The sequence below is a fragment of the Bathycoccus prasinos genome, assembly GCF_002220235.1.
Source record: "Bathycoccus prasinos genomic : Chromosome_14".
Taxonomy (NCBI): Eukaryota; Viridiplantae; Chlorophyta; class Mamiellophyceae; order Mamiellales; family Bathycoccaceae; genus Bathycoccus; species Bathycoccus prasinos.
In genome coordinates, this window is record NC_023995.1 from 547,912 (window position 1) to 564,833 (window position 16,922).

The following is a 16,922-nucleotide window of genomic DNA, read 5'->3' on the forward strand; positions in this document are numbered from 1 at the left end:
CTTGGCACATCCGTTTTTTATGAATTTTATAAGTTCTAATAACCAAGTGAATAGGTACACCTTTCACACATTTTAAAGGTGAGTATGTAAAACACAGATAATGTGTCCTTCCTCCTTCACCGTGCCAGTCAATTTATCATGATTCCATATTATAGAGTTTTGAGTTTAGAAAGATATTCATGACCGATCCTACAACTTTTTTATTTGGTGAAAGTGACGCTCCTTCGGGACAAGTTTCTCGTGAAAGCGAGTCGGAGAACAAAATATACAGTGAGGTGAGGCAATTACGTTATTTTTCGATCGTCTGCGAACAATCCCTATAGTTGTATGGTAATATTTCCACCAAAAGTGAGAAGGTACGATTTTTTAAACCTTGAAGTAAGAAAGAACTAATAAAAAATAATAAAGGATAATATAGTAGGGTCGAAAGGCTCAGGGCTTATTCCATTACCAAAGGCACCTCCAGGAAAACCCAAGGTTCAAGATAGTATTCCACCTGCTCAGCTGCCAGATGGAAGATGGAACACGTTCAATGGGCAACCACCACTTGCTCGCTTCAACTCAAGAGGTCAGCGCATTCTACCTGGTGGGTCTGGGGGATCACGATTTATTCCGCCAGAAGAGTACAAAGAGTTCTTACATTTAGGACACGGGGGTATCTTTGACCTAGATCTAAATAATGTAGACATGCTGCCATGGAGAGTTCGCGGAGTAGAACAAGATGCATACTTTAACTATGGTTTTAACGAGAGAAACTGGCGGGAATATACCACTGAGATCAGGAGAGCACGGATTGATGCTCATCTAAAAAACCAAATTGAAATAGTCTCAGGAGTGAATTTTGATTCTGAGTTGCCCGACGAAGTCCGTCAAGCACTGACAAACTCTAGCATAACTGATCAAGAAAACTCGAAAATAGCTCAAAGAGCCTTTCCTGACAATGAACTATCTCAAATCAATTCAGTCCCAGGTATTCAAAACAGCGAGGAATTAGCAGTTCTGAACCATATGCCTGAGTCAGAGCATTATGGGAAATACAATGGAATATTTTCGACAAATTATTCTGAATATATAACTAGTGATACGATTAATTTACCTCAAATCCAAGATGAAGCGAGGAGGCTGCAAGAACAGTATACCAAAGATGCAATATTTTTAGAAGCAGCTTCTCAAAAGATGCACCGCGAGTTGAGACAAAAAATAAAAGTTTTAAAAAACATATTGACTAGTCAAAGTATGTAACCCTAAATACGAATCGAGCATTTTTAAAAAGATACAACATCCAACATAATGAAAGCCGTTTCACATTCGGTTAGCTTTTTTATGTCGGCAGAAGTAAAGCAACACTTATATACCGTACTTTCAGTACGAGTTGTACCAGGTACCCGGTATAAAAGCATAATTGCATAAAGACAAATAAATATAAAAATTGAGTTTTTGATTAAAAAACTTCGCACGGACAAAAAAATGACTGCTGGATATTACAAGTTAATGATGGCGGCTACATTAACATTGGCGACGAGTTCACAAGGCCTCTTGACTACTGCATCTAAGTCAAATGGAGAATACAGATACAATTTCGCCACTGTACCATTTTTAGCTGAAGTATTGAAACTGGTTGGTTTTCTTTTCTTGAGAAGTTTTTTTATTCTTTTCCTAGGTTGTTTCAAGTTTACTACTACACCGTCAGTTTTTGATAGATCCGAAAGGCACGCACATAACGCGCGATTGGAAGAGTGCTCTTTTATATCCTATACCGAGCATCATTTACTTGATTCATAACAATGTCCAGTTTTTGACCCTTCAATATGTAGATCCTTCTACTTACCAAATCCTAGGAAATTTGAAAATAGTTACTACTGGTCTACTTTTTCGAATTATACTAAAGCGTCACCTCAATAGACTACAGTGGATAGCATTAGCTCTGCTGATGATAGGCGCTACAATAAGCCAAATCAGTTGTGATAAAGGCACTACTTTAGCGGCGCCATTGATGGGTTATGTTCTTGGGATTATTTCTGCATGTCTCAGTGCTTTAGCAGGTGTCTACACTGAGAAGCTCATGAAAATGAATAATGATAATTTGTATTGGCAGAATATTCAACTCTATGGTTTTGGTGTGATTTTCAATGGTTTAAGATTATTTTTTGATGATGTTAATGTTGGATATTCGAATGGAATATCTTTATGGCCGAGAGTTGTGACTCGTGGATATAACATCATAACTTGGTTTGTAGTTTTTAATCTTGCATTCACTGGACTTCTAGTGAGCTGGATTATGAAATATGCCGATACAATTGTTAAAGTATACAGTACCTCAATGGCGATGCTCGTTACTATGTTGTTTAGTATAATCTTATTCGACATATCTCCAAATTTACAGCTATTACTTGGTATTCTCACTTCCTCGATATCATTACGTTTGTACTATTTTGATACAGCGGAGTTACATCCAGATATTACTAATAAAAATTCAAAGCTTCGTGATCGAATTTGATGGAGTAAAATACTGTGGGCACTTAGGTGACTCTTAACTTTGCTTCTCTTGGCATTTTTCATACTCATTTATGAGGCTCTCTAATACCTCCTTTGAGTCATCAAACTCAGTAAAATTTTCCTGTGCACTTGATTATATGATGTAGGGAAAAATGATAAAGCATACTCGAAACATATCATATTTCTCATATTGATCAAGGAACGCTTTTCTACGCATAAGCTTGTCGTAGTGACTTAGGCAGCTTTTAAATAGGTGACGAATACTAGAGCAAAATATTTCATTGTAAAAGTTGTAAAAGAACACAAAAATTCTACCATGTGTTATTTGCCAGCATCATTCCACTCACACGATGTGATGTTTGGACGTACGGTGACTTTCTGGACACGACAACCTAGCAGAAGAATGTTGTTCATCGTGCGCAAATATGTAAAAATACAATAAACCTGGATATTTGCTGGACCCCAATCAATAAAATTTATCAGTCTCTTCTCCCGAATTCTTTGTAGACTCTTATGAACCTAAAATAAGAAATATAAGCAAGGTCTTTCCCAAAAACTCTTCTGAATTAATCAAACTAAAATAAGCAAAAAAAATTTGGTCGCAAAGCGAAAATGATTTGTATACTCCCACGACAGAAATATTAAACTAAATTCTTCATAAATAGTTTTCAAGCATTACCTGAAATGCATCTACATTTCCCTGAATCACGTTTAAGATTGATATATATTTACTCTGTATTCAGAAAGTTTAGTTGTATGACAGTCATGAAAAATATATAGAGGAAACCTCTTCAAATTCTTGTTCTCTGATATTTGATGATACCATAATATTTTTTGCCTGCAATAATCGTCTCATGACATCTAGCACCGTGGTCTTGCGTGTCCTATAAATGCTCTAAGAAATGATGTTAATCGTAGACAAAGTTGTTCTCACGCGTTCAACCCGTGTGCATACGAGCTCAGCGGAGTGTACCCTGTCATCAAAAAATGACATCGTGGTGTAGGTACCAGTGACTAAGGTTTTAAAAATAAAAATCTTTCATGGAAGCAATATTAAAAAAACTTTCCGCAACTAAACTGACCAGGTCATTATTCATGTATCCAGGATATCTCAGCGTAGTCGTGCTCGCCGCCATTACAGAAGAGACCAGGGAGTTCGTGTGCGAAAATGTAGGATTATCAATTTTCATTTTTTCCTCCGCAATTCGATTTAATGCAGTATTATCGAGAACAACCACGCTGTCACTGTTCAAAATCAATCTTTTCAAAGTTAAAAGAGAATTGTAGGGTTGCACAACTACATCTACAAAGCATTCAACACGGAGAGTCTATATTGATAAGAGTAATATTACCGCTAATTTCATTCTGATTGGGGAAAATACTGTATGTTTGAACCAGTTTTTTGCCATATCGATCACCGAGGGCCTAAAAAAATGTTCAATTTGAACAAAAGAACTATCTTCTATGAACCTCAAGGATATAAGAACCCAGCCCTGAACCTGTACCGCCAGCTATTGAGTGGCACATCACGAATCCTTCCAGGCTGTCGCTACCATCTGCTTCTCTATCTATCATATCCATAATCTCATTCTGAGGAATAACGAAAGTACGTGAGTTTCAGAAAGTTACAAAAAGGAAATATACCTCTACACTTGCTCCCTGTGAATATCCGCTTGCCCAATTATTACCTGCTCCTCCACCTTGCTGCGACACGTACATATTTTCATTATTAAAAAGCCTCTTATGATCCGAATTCTTTATCCCATTTATCACACGTGGTTCAAGATCTAGTAACTGAAAAATATTTTAAAGTAAGAAACTTTCCTAGAGGAAAAAACTAACCAGAGCACGCGGAATGTAGTGGTTGTCATCAGCCTGATAGAAAAATACATCTTTCCTATCTATCCCCGGAGAAGATTCAGCGACTTCATTGAAGGAGCCCGATTTGCTGATTCCATGCTCAGAGCACAACTTTATACGCGATTCTTCAGTTTAATAATTTAAGAAAAAGAAGATTAAAACGGTCTACCTTGCTCCAAAATTCGGTGCCGATCTGATTTCCACACTGTCCAACCTGTAAAGTAATTATCTCTCTAAAACAATGAATTTTAGAGTGAAACGTGATAAGACGGAATTTAAAGAAAATAAGATAGGTGTTAAACCTTGGCATTGTATAAACTTTGTGTACGTTTGCGCTGAGTTAAGTTCGACACTTCCTCTTTTTTGAAAAAATTTCCCGTCTTTCGATTGAAACCTCTACTCCCTCAACCAGTGTAGTACTATATACGCTAAACATGTTCGTAGGTATGCCACTTGGAGTTCTACACCCCCATATGATATTGACAAAAAATTAAAAAGAGAACCATATAAAAATTCTAAAAACAAGAAAAAACTTTGTTTTATGTCTGAACAAGAAAAAACTTTGTTTTATGTCTGAAAATAAAATGCCAGATTGAACGGATTCATTAAGGGAAAGTCAGAGGGATATAAAGAATTATAGATGTTTGGAACTCAAGATCTCAAGTTGGAATATTGAATTTATGGAATAATTTATAAGAAAGTTTCTCGCATCTTTGTTTGATATCATAGTATCTCGAAAAACGTTAACACTGAATAAGGAGTAAAAGTTTTACATTTCGTTTGATTGAATGTATCGCTGCTCGCCACGAGTGAATACTATTGGCGCTACCGGTGGTTGCCGAGACTCACCACGAAGACATAGACATTTCTGGTCCAGAAGAAGCTGTTGCAATAATGAGTCAGAAAGGCGAGTTACTCTGATAAAAGAAATACTTGCGGTCGAAATCAATTCTGATAACTTTGAGCAGTTCGGACAGGTATACCGATATACATTTTTTACTTCTCTTCCTTTTCACATGATATTTGAAGGTTGTATCGTGGCAATACGATGGAAAAGGTTTCTCAACAGACGTACGCAGCCTCTTTTTTAAAGTTCCTTAACTCACGCAGGCACGATTTTGTACAGGAACTTCAACTGGAGATAAATCGTGGGACTCCGAGATATTATATATTCAGAAAAGAAGAAAGAACGCTAAACTTCCATAAAATTACGTATCACGAGCAAGTCACGCAGTGCTTAGCATCGGTTCAAAATTCTCCGTGGTAAAAATCAAAAGAAAGGAACAAGAGAAACTATTACTAAATATCTGATTATTGCAGGTACATAGTCGTTGCTAAAGCTAACTTTCGCATAGATAATCCTCCATCACTGAATGATCTTGTGGCTTTCAAAGTTACTGGTATTACAATTAATGACAATTCCTTTTAATTTCTTATTTCTAACTCAAGGGGGAACTATTGTAAAGCTTAATATGGGGACTTGGCATGCGGGACCACTCTTTCAGGTAAATGTGGTTACTTTCATTAAAATGAATAGGAAAAGGAAACTGATTATTTACTGTAGGATATTGATACGATGGATTTCTTTAGTTTAGAGCTGAGTGATACGAATATTATCGATCATAATACATATGATTACTCACCTCAATATATTTCTTTTGAGATAGTAGATAAATGAAAAATAAAGAAAAAAGGAGACTTTTTTAGTCATGTAAAGTAGCTCTAAAAAAAGTCAATATTGAATCCTAAGCGTCGCTTGGAGCTCACCAATAGACATTTTGGAATATTCATGCATTTATTCACGCATTTTTCAACTTAGTTCTGACGCTGTAGATAACTTTTTGCTCCTGTGAGTGGTGCTAGCAATAATATCCCAATTCCACACGCACAAATTAGGGAAAGGAAAAAGGCATCCCACCCATATTGTTGCACAAGAAGCGAAAGAGGCACACCAGCATTTGCAGCACCTAGATAAGCTATCCATCCTAGAAAGCCCTCACTAGCACCTACCGAACGTCGCCCGACGATTTCAGCTCCACATAAGCCAATGAGCATTTGAGGACCATACAGGAAAAAGCCAATCATAAATACGATCAGTGCTTGCAAAAACGGCATACCTGCAGGGATGGCCCTGAATGATAATAGCATGAAAGCCACTCCGACAAGGTATCCGATCACAATTTGGATACGCTTGCCGACAGCTCCACCATTCGAACTCGCTATATACCAATCACTTATTCTACCCGCCAATAGACTTCCAACAAGGCCACCGAGCTCAAGCCCAGATACACGTACTGCTGCTGCACCAGCATCTATAACACCCTTCTCTTTTATTAAATAAAAAACTGACCAAGATGTAATTCCTTGTCTAACAATATAAACACAAAAATATGTGAACGCAAGTCCCCATATAAAAGGATTTGAAAGGACATTGTGAAGTAAATTCTCCCATAAATTAATTTTTTGTTCCACTTGTTGATTTTTTTCCTCCTCGTCGTTTCTTATATTTTCAACAGGCTCAAAGCCTTTGGCTTCTGGAGAGTCTTTAAGAGTGAGAATAATCACAGCACCAACAAATACTGCAACAAAACCGGGTGCCCAGAGCCCCCAGCTCCACCCATATGTACGAGCAGCGGTCCCAGCCAAGATAGGTGCAGTAAAGCCTCCCAAATTATGGGCAATATTCCACATACCCCAATAAGTTCCTCTTTCCTTGGAGGCAAACCAGGAGGTGAGGATTTTTGCACAGCTTGGTGCACCAAAACCTTGCAAAATACCATTCATAGCCCATAGCACACAAAACACGGGCAATATTGAACTAGCACCAAACATAATGTTCACAAAACCTGTGGCAACTAAACCACCGCCAAGCATAATGCTCGGGGATAAAGCGTCCCCAACTACCCCACTAATAAATTTACTACATCCGTAACAGAGGGGAAAAATGGAGGTAATCACTCCAATTGAAGTGATATCCAATCCGAGGCTTGCCGTAGCAACCATTGCCGGAGCAGTAAATGTAAGGCTATTCCTTGTTAAATAGTAACAAGAGTAGCCAATAAGTATGCTCAGGAAGACACCCATTCTCACACGTAAGAACTGCGGACTATATTCCTTTAGTTCGAGTGAACTTTCATCATCAGCTGCAGTGACGAACACATGACCTTTGCCATAACAAGTCGCACTGCAGATATTTTGTCGCTCGTTCATTGTTTTCACACAAGTGTAATCTATCTCTCGTGTGAGTAACTTCTTATACACTTTGTTGAAATTTTGAGTGATCAGACTTGGAGAGCTACGCTCACATCGACAAAGAGCTGTAACACGTTTACGTTTATGATAGCGGGAGCTAGTTGTTTTTCCAAAGTACGATTCAGTACTACAAGCGTAGTGACAATTCTTACTCATGATCGCTGAAAATCGGCTTTTGCCTACACTCGAATGACCGTTTTTTGTGCGAAATGGTGTAATTTGTTTCATGCGGGATGCCCTCCCTCCTCCCTTTACCCTCAACGCATTAGCATTTAGGGTCTTTTTTTTTAAAGTGTTACCCAGCAGTGTAGAGAACAAGCACGACACCATTTTCACCTGGGTTGGGAAAGAAATCAAAGCTAAAATTAAAAATTAATCCTGATTTTTTCTTCCTCGGCTTCTTTGAAAAGTCAAAATTTCCCTCGCTTTTCCTCTGTTGACGCAAGTAGATAAGTAGGATTCGGGGAAGTGTGTTCCGCGCGCTGCACGTGAGAAAAAGCATTGAAAGTTCGAAATCATACCTCACTAAGTTAGAAATAATGTTGACGTGTTCTATGTCGGGGATGAAAATAGCAGCGCTGAGAGACTTAGACTATTCAGCGTCCTCTCATAAAAAAGCATCGAGGCGTCAGCATATCCAAAATGGAAAGCTGAAATTTAAACGTAGCGTGACGACAAGAGTTTCACAAAACGATGCTTTGTCCGAATTAGAGGAAGGCCAGATACCGGGGATCGCTGGATATGGGGCCATATCTTCAAAGCCCACCACTCCTCTCTTGGATACAATTAATTTTCCAAGCCATCTCAAGAACTTGAGCGCAGATCAGTTGGAACAGGTCGCGAAAGAACTCAGAGCGGACTTGATTTATAACGTGTCTCAAACTGGTGGTCATTTGGGATCAAGTCTCGGTGTCATAGAGCTCACAGTCGCGTTAAATTACGTTTTTGATCAACCAACTGATAAGATCATATGGGATGTCGGTCATCAAGCTTATCCTCACAAGATTCTCACTGGACGCAGAGATCGCATGAATACGATAAGACAAACGGATGGTTTATCCCCGTTCACAAAACGAAGCGAGAGTCCATTTGACTGTTTTGGCGCAGGTCACAGTAGTACATCAATATCTGCTGGTTTGGGTATGGCAGTAGCTCGTGATATGCAGGGCAAATCGAACCAAGTTATTGCTGTCATTGGAGACGGTGCGATAACAGGTGGGATGGCTTATGAAGCGATGAACAATGCAGGCTATCTTGATACAAACATGATCATTATATTAAATGACAATCAACAAGTATCGTTACCGACACAGTACAATAGTTTAAATCAAGATCCAGTGGGAGCTTTATCTTCAACTTTTGCTAGGTTGCAGTCCTCGAAACCTCTTCGCGAGCTCCGAGAGTCTGCGAAAGCGATAACAAAGCAAATGCCAACTCCCGTGCAGGAAGTCACTGCGAAGGTTGACGAATATGCCAGAGGTATGATTAGTGGTTCAGGTGCTACCTTATTCGAGGAGCTTGGGTTGTATTACATCGGAACTGTGGACGGACATAATCTTAATGATTTAGTTGCAATTTTGCAAGAAGTTAAGGAAACAAAGAGTGTCGGTCCTGTCCTTATTCATGTGGTGACAGAAAAAGGTCGCGGATATTCGTTCGCTGAATCAGCTCAAGATAAATATCACGGAGTATCGAAATTCGACTTAGCTTCGGGCGAGCAAAAGAAGGCGAGTACAACTATTCCAACTTATACTCAAGTCTTCGCAGACGCAATGGTAGGTGAAGCTATGCTTGATGACAGTATCGTGGCAGTACATGCTGCAATGGGAGGGGGAACAGGAATAAACCATTTCGAAAAATATTTTGCAGAGCGTACATTTGACGTTGGTATTGCAGAACAACATGCCGTTACTTTCGCTGCCGGCTTAGCTGCGGAAGGATTGAAACCCATGTGCACAATTTATTCAACTTTTTTACAGCGAGGATTTGATCAGGTTGTTCATGATGTTGCACTCCAGAAGTTACCTGTGCGTTTTGCCATGGATCGTGCCGGTTTAGTAGGTGCTGATGGTCCTACGCACGCAGGTGCATATGATATCACCTTTATGGCTTGTCTCCCTGACATGGTAGTGATGGCACCCAGGAATGAAGCAGAACTATGCCATATGATAGCTACTTCTTTTGCGATTGACGATTGTCCATCTTGTTTTCGGTATCCACGCGGCCCTGGTATTGGTCTGGATTTAGAATTGGAAGGAGTTAAAGTCGGCAATCCAGGGTATAAAGGTGTTCCTTTGGAAGTTGGAAAAGGCCAGGTGTTGCGCGAGGGCACACACGCATGTTTGTTAGGATATGGAACCCCAACGAACAACTGTTTAAAAGCAGCCAAACTGCTTGAAGAGTACGGCATTAGCGTAACAGTTGCTGATGCAAGATTTTGCAAACCTTTGGACGAAAAGTTGATTCGTCGCTTGGCAAAAGAACATCCAATTTTGGTCACTGTAGAGGAAGGCTCGGTAGGAGGTTTCGCCTCACACGTGCTTCAATTTCTGGCTCTTGATGGATTATTGGATGGTAACTTGAAAGTGCGGCCACTGTTACTCCCCGATGTTCCCATTGAGCATGGTTCTGATCAATTTCAACTCGAGCAAGCGGGTTTGACTCCAGCTCATATCGCATCAACTGTTTTATCTCTCCAAGGGAAGACGGCGGAATCTTTACAAATTCTAGCAAAATAAGTAGAGATTGAATGAAGTTTTTTCTGACCTGCTTAAAGAACTACTTTTTGAAACTTATATTCTGATCAATATACTTGCTGCCCCAACCTATTCCGTACCCCCAGCCGAAGCCTATGCCTATTCCGCACCCTCCTCCAAAGCCTAACCCAAGAACGCTTAAGTTGCTTCCTTTCAAAGAAAATGTAAGTTGAGGAAAAGAAAAGTCAAGCTCGAAAAGATACCTCCGAAACCCCAACCCAGACCGAAACCACAACCAATGCCGGCACCTGTAATAAAAATGTTCCTGAACGTAAAGAAGTAAAGAAATCTAAAACTCAAACCTAGTCCGACGCCATTGCCTACGATTTTTCTGTCTGAAACTCCCATTACAACAAAAAGCTCGAGAGAGTTGCAATCTTGTAAAATTCGCTAAACAAGCTGCTTGAATTAACAAGCTGCAAAATTGGCAAGAAAAAAATTGAATGCGAGTCTTGGTTTTTATTTCCCGCTCAGCGCCCACGGTGCACTGATGGGCCGCGGGGGAGGAGGTCCAGGGTGTTTTCACAGGAGATATTGAAAAATGAAAATTCTAAAAGCTAAAAAAAACTGTTACGTGTCGCTCCGTATATATCCTCGCGAAATTTATTTTTTTCAAATACTGGGTATCATATGATATGATATTGACTGAGGATGAGAATAGGTGAACATCTGAACATGGGAACAAAGCTGAAAGTTTTTGTAGCAGTTCCACTCATCTGTTCGTTAAAAGAAATGAAGTTCGTTAGATTTATTTTTAAAGCACGTCAAGAATTGTTTCGAATACCGAAAAAACGTAAAGAATGCGAATGTTCATGAGTAGTTATACCTCTCTTGGTGTTTTTGAAACCATCCTTTGAAGCTTAGAAAGACACAGTCCCTCTTCCGCAAAATGCTTCCTTCCGCGGAGCCAGAGTTTTTCAAATTCTTTATGGACATAAAAAAGATTGGGATATTTAAAACTCTAAAACACAACTTAAAATTAATTCCGATGAGTTTTGGATCATGTGAGCAATACAGGGAGAGCTTTTATCCTGCGCTATTGGAAGAAACTGTAGAAAGCATTGAGGCTGTTTTGTTTGAAAATATCGGTTAGTTCATCTTGTAAATTTTCAAAAGAATTTCAATAAATATTTTGGTATAGCTCAAGATTTACAGCATCTTTGCAAAGTAATAAAAGTGCGAAGGGAGAATGCCATTTTTACAATATACATTCAGATCGAGGACGAAGCTAAATTGAAAGACTTTCAAACAGGAATGATAATCCTGATCTCAAATGGAAAATTCTGTACTACATTTCATAAAATAAAGAGCGAGTCTTATTGCACTGGCATAATAACATCTTCTGATCCTTTGAAATGTCAAGTTACAGTTGTAGTTTCTCAAGAGCACGGGGAGGAATCTTTGATTAGTCATTTTAGCAACTTGTTATCCGAAAATGCCTATTTTTGTGTTTGGGCAGTGTTATCGGAAAAGTTTACTTCAGGATTTTACTGCTACATGGCTCTTCATGCTTTCGAAGAAATACATGAGGTATGATTTGTTATCTTAATCTTGAGATCCTTCAAATCTATCAATATTCTTATATAAGGTTTTGAAAAAAGCAATCCTAAGTCCACATAAACTTTATTATGAGCAAAATATTGCTCTTAAGGAAATCGGTCACTATTTGGACAGTTGTTCCTATGCCCAAAGTTTTGATCTACTGTACAATGAGATTCAGAAAAAGACCATTAAATGGGCGATTGACCGCTCAATGGGTACTATAGATGAGGATATTCTAGCAGAACCATTCACTATTGTACGAGGACCACCTGGCACAGGCAAAACACATACTTTGGTAAACTCTTTGAACCTCTATTTTTTACTTTTACTTTTACTTTTTAAATTTTAGTTTGGTATTCTGAATACTCTACATTTAATTCTTTTCCAGAGATATTATGGAAGTGTTACTGCTCTCATAGAAGGAAGAAATGTGGGAAGGTCAACGAATTCACAGCACGGGAAATTGAAGAATCATGATGCGTGCAGAGATATTGAAAAAATATTCGTGAAACCTCGTATTCTAGTATGTGCCCCAAGTAATGCTGCGGTTGACAACATTTGTGAGAAAGTTTTGAAAGTGGGCTTTAAGCAGACAAATAATATGCCTTATCGACCAGGTATTATTCGATTGGGAGCATTTGATGCTCTCATTTCAGATGATATAAAATCTATTCTTATTCAAACAAAAATTAAAGCCCTTCTTTCCTTATCAGAAATAGAATGGAATAAACTTTACTCTCAATTTTATTTCAATGTGCTTGCAATAAACCAGCAGATTGAGAACATCAATCTTACGGGAACAATTACTCATAGCATAGACATGTATATCCAGTCTATTGAAATTCGTGATCGTTGTATAGCTGAATTAGCTCGACTTGAACTTGTGAACACCAAGCGTACTCCGGGGCTAAATCCAGGTAGGAAAAATGAGAGTACAGAACTATATATAGAGCTAGAGACATCATTTTTGGATGAAGCAGAGATAGTTTTTACAACTTTAACATTATGTGGACGTCATACTTTGAAGAAGAACTCGAAAGTATTCGATGTATTGTTGATAGATGAGGCAGCACAGGCGAATGAACTTGCTACTTTGATACCGCTAACTCTTGGAGTGAAGCACTGTATCCTAATTGGGGATAACTTTCAACTTCCATCAACTATAATTTCTGAACGTGCTAAAACTGCGAAATTTGGCAGATCTCTCTTTCAGAGGCTGCTTGAAAATGACTTTGATTTCATCTCTCTTTCCATTCAGTACAGAATGTTGCCTGAAATTCGCCATTTCCCTTCTCGTTTCTTTTATGATGGAATTCTGACTGATGATCCGTCCATGTCGAACAAGGGAGTAATGAATAAGATGTGGCCGAGCGAGCCTTATCTACTTTTTGATACTGGAGATACCTTTGAAACACGTAGTAATCGAGGTTCTGTTGTCAACTTATTTGAAGTTTCTTTGATTTTCTCTCTGCTAAAATGTTTCACATCTATGAATCCGGGAAGAACTCTACAGAGTATTGCTGTTATAACCCCATATAAGGAACAAAAAGATCTTATAGAACAGACTTTGAGAAAAACTTTTGGAAGAAGTACTTCAGTCCCGTGTGTCAGTACAATTGATGGTTTTCAGGGCAAAGAATGCGAGTTCGTTATCATATCATGTGTACGTGCAACAAACAATATTGGATTCCTTTCAGACGCTCAGCGTCTCAATGTAGCTATTACTCGTGCAAAGAAGCGATGCTGGATCTTGGGCAATTTAAATTCGTTGTGTAGAGATAAGATTTGGAGACATGTTGTAGAGGATGCTGTCTCGAGATTTAGCATAATTCAAGGTCGTGAGTCCCATGCAGTTTTACAGAGCTTTTCCACCCCCTCAAACGCTTTTTAGAAACGCACATCTCAATAAAGTACTAGGTACAAAAAAGTCTCTGTATTAATGGCAAACAAAATCCAACGCATACTTGTTTTTGCTTATATTCCAACTCTCCATATGGTGTAAATCTGACACTTGACCTAAAACGTGTGTCAAGCTTGATAGTGGTAGTGCCGAGAGAACTTCGCATCGAGTGAGGCAGATTCTATGAAGCCAACTAAGAGTAATTGTCAAGTGTTTACTCCCAGCCAGACAAGATTGAAGCACTTCCAAAAGTAACACAAGGTGTTCTTGAGATAACATTTTGATAACATTTCCTACACTTCTCTGCGGAATACTATACAAAATCGATTGCAATACGCGAAAGTCTAATTTGAGCCCGAGTGCAGTTGATACAGCTTCATAATATGAACCTGTTGCTATCATCTCAATCACATTGTTGCATTTACTCTGTTTAGCTACTTCAAACAAAGCTTTCCGAAAATTCTCTTCTGCAAATAAATATAGACCATTTGAGGTAGAAGCAGCCCAGCATTGCTTCACTGGGGAGCACTTGGCTGAAAATATGAGTTGAGAAGTGCTGCTGCATAAATTTTCCATTTGAATCCAATTCCCCGCAGCGAAACGTCTTAAGAGTGTGTAACCCTTACTTTCGAACGTATACATATGAAAATAAGAGCAAGCCAAAAGTAGTTCACCATCCATATTATAAGCGAGTGTGTGTATATTTGTATCATAATGATCTTCTTGAGTTCCATTTATGTCTTGGGATGCATCAAATGAAGAAATTATTTCCATTGTCCTCGAGCAAATAATAGAGACGTTCCCATCAATACTTGAAACGGCCAAATGTGAATTGTAAGAATTCAAATCGAGACAGGTAACATCACTTAAAAGTGAAATCACTTCCGTTTCTTTTTTTCTCCCATCATAAATATCCCAAAATCGAATACTTTTGTCCCATGAACCAGAAATTAATGTAGAGTTTGAGTGGTTGAAATGTAGACCTGAGACTGGTGCTACATGCCCAACAAACACATCAAGAAGCCTTCCTGATTTTAGCGACCATAGAAATATCTTACTGGTGTCACACGTCCCGGCACATATCATATCGCCGCTACTATCGACAGCGAGGCAACTATATTGTCCAGATTCATCCCCAACAAGAATTCTGAAGTTACGATGACGAATAAGGTCAAAAGCTCGAACTGTTCCATCAAGACTTGCAGAAATGACGATATGATTTGCAGTTGTAAAAGTAACTGCCGTTACTGGCATTAAATGGTCAGAGAATGTCGAAACGCAATCTCCAGAATTATGATTCCAAACCTTCACATTACAATCTGCCGACCCAGTAGCAATCAAAGAACCATCTCTCGAAAAAGCACAAGTTCGGATATTTTGCTGATGGCCCTCATAGGTGAATATCATCAACTCCTTCTTCCATTCCCATAGAGATATTCGTCCATTTCGGTCAGAACCAAACAATATGACTTCACCATTGCCACTAAAATTGCAAGAACTTAGGCTAAGATGATCGAGTGCAATTTTCTGAAGCTGCATGTGGAGGTGAATATCATAAAGTAGGAAAAAGCTGCCAAAACCAACAACTAAAAGTGCGTTCTTTCTATTGAAGCATGAAGATGATGCGAGCGAAACGGAATTTAATTTTTTAACTTCTTCCATTCTCCATTTTCCCTTTATTTTTTGCCACGTTCCCAACGTTCCGTTCCTTGTAACACAATAGGTAGTTGACATGTCATTACTCATATGGGTGTCTATTATATATTCCTTTTGGCCAATCAGAACTTCAGCTTTATCCTCGCCAGCTTGATTTCGCAGTTCAAAAATTCTACAAGTGTAATCTTCACAGCCTAAAACAATGCAACTATCATCTGAACTCCAGCTTAGGCTACGATTATTTTCTGTATGAAAAAACGGAATTGCAAAAGTTTTGAATAGACTGACTTTCTGAAAACTCAACCCAACAAGTTGCAATGACCAAATGTCAACTTTACCTTGTTTGACTACAGCAAAAAACTTAGATCCGGTGCTAAATTTAGCATCAAGAACACGCTCCCTGGTGCTTATTTTCGTGATCGTCGTTTTCTTTTGAAGGTTCAGAATAAAAATACTACCAAGGAAATCCACAATCAAGAGGAATTTACCACAAGAGCTCGTGGACAAAATTGAAATATTTGTAGAGTTCGAAGTTTGCAACACTTCTGAGCGTAAATTCACGTGATCATATATGGAAATATACTTTCCTACACTGAAATAAAGCAGGCCATTGTTCAACAAGATGTTACCACCACTGTACTTTGCTCCTATAATCTTTTCAACACGTTGAATCATTTACTCGTTTTTTTGTGTCCTTTTCTTTTGCTCTCTTTCTTCGAGGTTATGTCAATGGGCAGATACAAGGTTTCTACTTTAAAGTCGAAAATTGATCGGATTGGGGCGCATTGAGTGCTGAAATTTTAGTAAGTAAAACAAATAGCGTTGAGATGTGTTTGTGCCGTTTTTTACCTCACAGAAAAGGTATGTTGAGGGGAGGAGATAACAGACAATTTTTTCTAATAAGATATTCGAAGGATGAAATTTTTAGAATTTTTCATGGTTCGGTTTACACACCCCCGATTTCGGAATTTTGAGAAATTTCGAAATTTAGACGAAAATTTCATATTTTGGGGTCATTTTTTTTGGTTTACACCGTGGCCTCATATTTTCCAGAAAAAACAAAAATAAAATAAACTGAAAGAACTGCACAGTACATCGATCGTTTCACTTTGCTTGCATCAAAACGCATACGAATATTTGACATCCTCCCTCAATTCTCGCAACGGAATGGATGAAGCGCATCTACTCAGTCTTACTTCCAATATCGGGATAAGACAGAATAATGTATACGTAAAAGATTCCCAATGTCTCGGTATTTTATTTGAATTTTTGTTGTACGAAACCTTCTCATCAAGTTTTTGCTCGAAGAAACTCTACAAGATCTAATACGGTTTCTACGTCGCGATTCAACGAGTGAGAGATATGTGATGCTTCAGCTCTCAGCATGGAATATCATGCATAAAGATCTCATTCCACTTATACTTACTTACAGTCAGGAACGGAATCTGGTCTACCACGCA

The 16,922-nt window shown here is 38.6% G+C and overlaps 9 protein-coding genes across 9 annotated transcripts; 6 read left to right on the forward strand and 3 right to left on the reverse strand.

Annotated features, from left to right (window-relative positions):
- Positions 1 to 179: 179 nt before the first annotated feature.
- Positions 180 to 1,242, forward strand: Bathy14g03020 (Fip1 motif containing protein; the record flags this gene model as incomplete). The annotated part of the gene is made up of 2 exons (XM_007509255.1): positions 180 to 275; positions 409 to 1,242. 2 exons carry the CDS (start codon positions 180 to 182, stop codon positions 1,240 to 1,242), a joined length of 930 nt encoding a protein of 309 aa, XP_007509317.1.
- A 225-nt stretch (positions 1,243 to 1,467) lies between these two features.
- On the forward strand, positions 1,468 to 2,497 carry Bathy14g03030 (predicted protein; the record flags this gene model as incomplete). Its single annotated transcript, XM_007509123.1, has 2 exons — positions 1,468 to 1,617; positions 1,661 to 2,497. The coding sequence occupies 2 exons, from the start codon at positions 1,468 to 1,470 to the stop codon at positions 2,495 to 2,497; spliced, it is 987 nt and encodes a 328-aa protein (XP_007509185.1).
- Positions 2,498 to 2,629: 132 nt separating this feature from the next.
- Positions 2,630 to 4,666, reverse strand: Bathy14g03040 (gamma-tubulin; the record flags this gene model as incomplete). The annotated part of the gene is made up of 12 exons (XM_007509139.1): positions 2,630 to 2,759; positions 2,812 to 2,888; positions 2,941 to 3,006; positions 3,176 to 3,229; positions 3,284 to 3,380; positions 3,431 to 3,510; positions 3,579 to 3,799; positions 3,849 to 3,921; positions 3,967 to 4,086; positions 4,141 to 4,290; positions 4,339 to 4,467; positions 4,526 to 4,666. 12 exons carry the CDS (start codon positions 4,664 to 4,666, stop codon positions 2,630 to 2,632), a joined length of 1,338 nt encoding a protein of 445 aa, XP_007509201.1.
- Positions 4,667 to 6,171: 1,505 nt separating this feature from the next.
- Positions 6,172 to 7,938, reverse strand: UhpC (UphC Sugar phosphate permease, putative regulatory protein; the record flags this gene model as incomplete). Its single annotated transcript, XM_007509095.1, has 1 exon — positions 6,172 to 7,938. One exon carries the CDS (start codon positions 7,936 to 7,938, stop codon positions 6,172 to 6,174), a length of 1,767 nt encoding a protein of 588 aa, XP_007509157.1.
- Positions 7,939 to 8,162: 224 nt separating this feature from the next.
- DXPS (1-deoxy-D-xylulose-5-phosphate (DXP) synthase, plastid precursor) lies at positions 8,163 to 10,346 on the forward strand (the record flags this gene model as incomplete). The annotated part of the gene is made up of 1 exon (XM_007509278.1): positions 8,163 to 10,346. The coding sequence occupies one exon, from the start codon at positions 8,163 to 8,165 to the stop codon at positions 10,344 to 10,346; it is 2,184 nt and encodes a 727-aa protein (XP_007509340.1).
- A 907-nt stretch (positions 10,347 to 11,253) lies between these two features.
- Bathy14g03065 (unknown protein) lies at positions 11,254 to 11,457 on the forward strand (the record flags this gene model as incomplete). The annotated part of the gene is made up of 1 exon (XM_007509102.1): positions 11,254 to 11,457. The coding sequence occupies one exon, from the start codon at positions 11,254 to 11,256 to the stop codon at positions 11,455 to 11,457; it is 204 nt and encodes a 67-aa protein (XP_007509164.1).
- A 161-nt stretch (positions 11,458 to 11,618) lies between these two features.
- On the forward strand, positions 11,619 to 13,797 carry Bathy14g03070 (predicted protein; the record flags this gene model as incomplete). The annotated part of the gene is made up of 3 exons (XM_007509044.1): positions 11,619 to 11,894; positions 11,953 to 12,201; positions 12,256 to 13,797. The coding sequence occupies 3 exons, from the start codon at positions 11,619 to 11,621 to the stop codon at positions 13,795 to 13,797; spliced, it is 2,067 nt and encodes a 688-aa protein (XP_007509106.1).
- Positions 13,798 to 13,880: 83 nt separating this feature from the next.
- Positions 13,881 to 16,137, reverse strand: Bathy14g03080 (periodic tryptophan protein 2; the record flags this gene model as incomplete). Its single annotated transcript, XM_007508978.1, has 2 exons — positions 13,881 to 13,922; positions 13,966 to 16,137. 2 exons carry the CDS (start codon positions 16,135 to 16,137, stop codon positions 13,881 to 13,883), a joined length of 2,214 nt encoding a protein of 737 aa, XP_007509040.1.
- A 492-nt stretch (positions 16,138 to 16,629) lies between these two features.
- On the forward strand, positions 16,630 to 16,788 carry Bathy14g03090 (unknown protein; the record flags this gene model as incomplete). Its single annotated transcript, XM_007509029.1, has 1 exon — positions 16,630 to 16,788. One exon carries the CDS (start codon positions 16,630 to 16,632, stop codon positions 16,786 to 16,788), a length of 159 nt encoding a protein of 52 aa, XP_007509091.1.
- Between the last annotated feature and the right edge of the window lie 134 nt (positions 16,789 to 16,922).